This window comes from Strix uralensis, chromosome 14 (genome assembly GCF_047716275.1).
Source record: "Strix uralensis isolate ZFMK-TIS-50842 chromosome 14, bStrUra1, whole genome shotgun sequence".
Classification (NCBI taxonomy): Eukaryota; Metazoa; Chordata; class Aves; order Strigiformes; family Strigidae; genus Strix; species Strix uralensis.
The window spans coordinates 19,084,599-19,088,244 of NC_133985.1; the positions used below are offsets into that span (position 1 = coordinate 19,084,599).

At 45.1% G+C, this 3,646-nt stretch overlaps 1 protein-coding gene across 2 annotated transcripts; it reads right to left on the bottom strand.

Annotated features, from left to right (window-relative positions):
* Positions 1 to 483: 483 nt before the first annotated feature.
* LOC141949697 (thymosin beta-12-like) lies at positions 484 to 2,845 on the bottom strand. 2 transcript variants are annotated; one of them, XM_074883584.1, is made up of 3 exons: positions 2,816 to 2,845; positions 1,804 to 1,911; positions 484 to 815 (listed from the first exon to the last, which is right to left on the bottom strand). In XM_074883584.1, exons 2-3 carry the CDS (start codon positions 1,901 to 1,903, stop codon positions 778 to 780), a joined length of 138 nt encoding a protein of 45 aa, XP_074739685.1. In that variant the 5' UTR covers positions 1,904 to 1,911; positions 2,816 to 2,845; the 3' UTR covers positions 484 to 777. The 2 variants fall into 2 exon arrangements, with proteins under 2 accessions (XP_074739685.1, XP_074739683.1); XM_074883582.1 differs by lacking the exon at positions 2,816 to 2,845 and having other exon boundaries at positions 1,804 to 1,972.
* Positions 2,846 to 3,646: the final 801 nt, after the last annotated feature.

The window sequence follows — 3,646 nt, forward strand, 5'->3', positions numbered from 1 at the left end:
AGCCCTTCTCCCATCTGGGATGCTAATTTGAGTATTTCCTCAGCCCAACCATCAATTTTTCATGGAATTTGTAAGTGGGTACTTGCCTCTGAGACCTCTAATCTACTGTTGGACAGGACTGAAGCAGGCCAGCAGCTTCCCCTCTTATTCATGCCTGCTGCCAAGCTGAGGGTTTAAAAGCTTAGGAGCTACTAGTGTACAAAATTTGCCTCTCAGAGTTCCCCTGAAACGCTCTTTTGAGTGACACAGGGAAAGGGAGTTGAAGTCTCCAGGCTGCTGCAAAAGGAGGAGGGGGGTGTCTGGGGCTCTGGGAGTCTGCAGGGCTGTGTGCCAGTCTGGGGGACCTGTGGGTGCCTGGGATGACTCTCCCCAACCTGGCTGTTCTCTCCAGCACAGTGTAAATGGCAATGCAACCAAAGTGAGAGGGATGCTAGTAAGAGTTGCAGTGTAAACCCTATTTCTGCAAGGCTCAACGACAGCTGATCAGAAGAAACCTGTTTATTGTGAGGTTTAGAAAAACAATTTTAATGCAAATTGCTTTTTTTTGGCAAGTAATGGGGTTGATACAGAACTTGGAATTACAGTTTTAAAAACACAAATACATAGTATCTTGTTTGACAAACACAAAACAAACTTCTTCCCCAGGGAACATTAAATGAGCAAATGTTTGCTGAAATAAATAGGCAACAGACACGGGATGGGGGGACAAAAAAACCAACCCAACTCAGAAGCCAAAACCCCACTGAAGAAGCAGCAGTCACATCTTCAATTTTATGCTCAGGCTGTACTTTCACTTTGCTTTTCCTGTTCGATAGCTGCCAGAAAAACAGAGGAAACAAAAACATCATCAATAAACATTATAACGATTCTGCAGGATACAGATTTCTACCATCATTCTTAAAGCCTTAAATGACAAGTCCCCACTTGCTTTCTTTGGCCACCCTTGAAATGTCAACCTGTTCCCACACCTGCATAGCTAGTAGGGTGCAGTTCATGATGTGCCAACCTCCTCTTGTTTTACAGCTTTAGCATCAGTAGGGATGATAAAACGGAAAAAACAGGTATCTTACATCGAGGGACAGTGCGTGTCCGTGGCTATCAGTACTGACATATCAAAAGCGGTTAGTGATATTCTTCTGAAGGAAACCACTCACAATTTCTGGTTCAAATGAAGAGAAAAAGCCTTTTTCACATCTGAAGTTGAATGTGAATCATAACCCTCACCTGGCCGCCTGTGCACAGCGTGTGTGTGTGAAACCATGCATGAGGAAGATTGACTGTTAGATGAGGATGATGATGGGTTCCTCTCACAGCTTTATTCCCAGAGAAGGTGCCTGGAGCTCTCCTGGCCAGGGCTGACAGCAGGTAACAGTGGGGGGCAGCAGCTCATCTGCCTGGTAACATTAAATCCAGAGCTCAGGCACCTTGGGGGGATGCTGCCAGGCCTGCCAGAGATGTGCAAGGGTTCCCCCGTGGGTCTGTGCCTCCAAAGAGGCTGGTAACGTGGTAATTACAAACACTTTGATCTTGTTACCTGCAACCAGCAGAAAAACTGGTCTTGCTTTTAGCAGAAGCAAGAGCAATCCCATCAGAAAGGATTTTTCAGACAAAATGCACCATCAATTATAACTGCTCATGTGCTCGGAAGCCCAGCATGGAGTAGGAGTCTTAGTATTATCCCCAGTTAAAGTCAGGGATGAGTTTGAGCCTGTAATCCTATGATTAGTATTCATTTTGCATATGAACTGCAATACAGATTGTGTCCTTGCTACTCGTAGTTCAGATAGCCTCATAAACACTTACTTTCTTTAGTGGGCAATGGATTTTTCTCTCTGGTTTCTGTCTTCTTCAGCTTGGTCTTGTCAAATGTTTCAATTTCTGCAAAATCTGGTTTGTCGGACATGATGGGTCCTGACAAAGAAAGGAAAAACACACCCGTGGTTTCATTAGCTAGTGCTGTGATATCAGCCATCTGCAAAGCACTTTCTGCTCGGAAGAAAAAATATGAAAATACCATAAAAACGTTTATTCAAAAAGCCCCCACAAATCTAACACCTCAATCTGGGACCTCTCCCCGTGGCTTGGCTCTTTCAGAGCAAAAGAGGAAAGGCATAAATAGAATTTTATCTAGATTTCTCAGACGGAATTTCTAAAAATCATATTTTGCACATGGAAATGAGAATATCTCAGTAAAGAAAAGACAATGCATTAATTGCCAGTAATCCATGGTGCCTCCTAACGTAAACCTCTCTTTTAAGAAATGCTGCTAACCAGAAAGTCTACAATAAACCCCAAATCCAATATGAACAAAGAGCTTAAATTATGATTTTGTTTTAATTAATAGAGTTTGTCTTTAATTCTGAGCATCCTGTCCTGAGAGCATACATACCCCTGTATCTGGATGAGCTGCTGTGGACACTTGTGCTTAACAATAGAGGACCGGTTCACCCAGCCCTTTGTTTGCTCTCACACTCAATATCCCAGTCACAGGCTCAATGGGTTTGATTATACTCTATTATAAGAGAAATCCACAAAGCACACCAGCATTCAACACTTCACCTGTCAAAACTTCCCTAATCCAATTACTGTTTTTAATAGAAATTCAAGTTAAAATCCAGCCTGGGTGTTATTCCCCTGATTTCAGTGGAGTTCCCCATCAAGGCAAGGTTTGGCCCGGAGATGGCTGATATAATTCAATTTTTTCCTTCCTGAAGACAAACAAATTTCATTGCTATCTGCACTGAGACAACAGAAGTAAATATTCACAGGAAAAAAAATTAAAAAATGAAAAGCTACTAAAACCACATGGCATTACCGTCTGGCTGCTCTCTCCTCAGCTGCTTGGTGGCCGTCTGAGGCAGTGTGAGTTGAAAAAGGTCAGGGTAATCCCTCCTCTCCTCTCCTCTCCTCCCCCCGCCCGAGCCCATCGCTATTAATATTGATTAGTTTAGTGCTGGGATTGCTCAGTGTTTAGGGAAAGGACAGATTGCTGTTGCAAAAAGTGCACGAGGGAGGGAAATGGGAAAACTGACAGGGAAAACTGCCAAAATACATCTTGATTTTTTTTCCTTTTTTTTTTTTTCTCCTCGCTTACCAAGACAATAATATTTAAGTTTCCCTTCCTGCCCTTCTTTTACAATGCTGAGGTTTGGAGTTATGGTGAGGTTTGAAGTTCATTTAAGGGCTGGTGCTGCAGTTTGTGGGGAGTTTTTAGGCGAAATCAGCAATGTTCCTGGGGATCATCCGCCACCCGCCCAGGCTGGCAGAAGCACGTGCTCAGGGGGGCTCTAAGCACAGCCGTGGTACGACTGCCGCAATCGAGGGCCAAATCTGAGATAGGCATGGCCTGAGCACCGTGCTGGCATCCAGGAATGTGTCCTGAAAGGAAGAGCAACATATATTTCATTCGTTCCCATTTTGGTGGCTACAGACCCACTTGCTGATGCCTCCCTCAGCCTGACGGTGCTTGGCTCTGCCAGCCTGCCCGGGCAGCTGCCCACAGCCGACCTTCCTGCTTCACTCTGCAAGAAGCTGCGTTTGCCCATCCCGCTCGCGTGGCCGTTCCCCGCACTCGCCCATCCTGATGGCCTGGACCACGCTGGGCTCGCAGGGAACCTCTTCAGTTGCAGCGAAGGGAGAATGCACT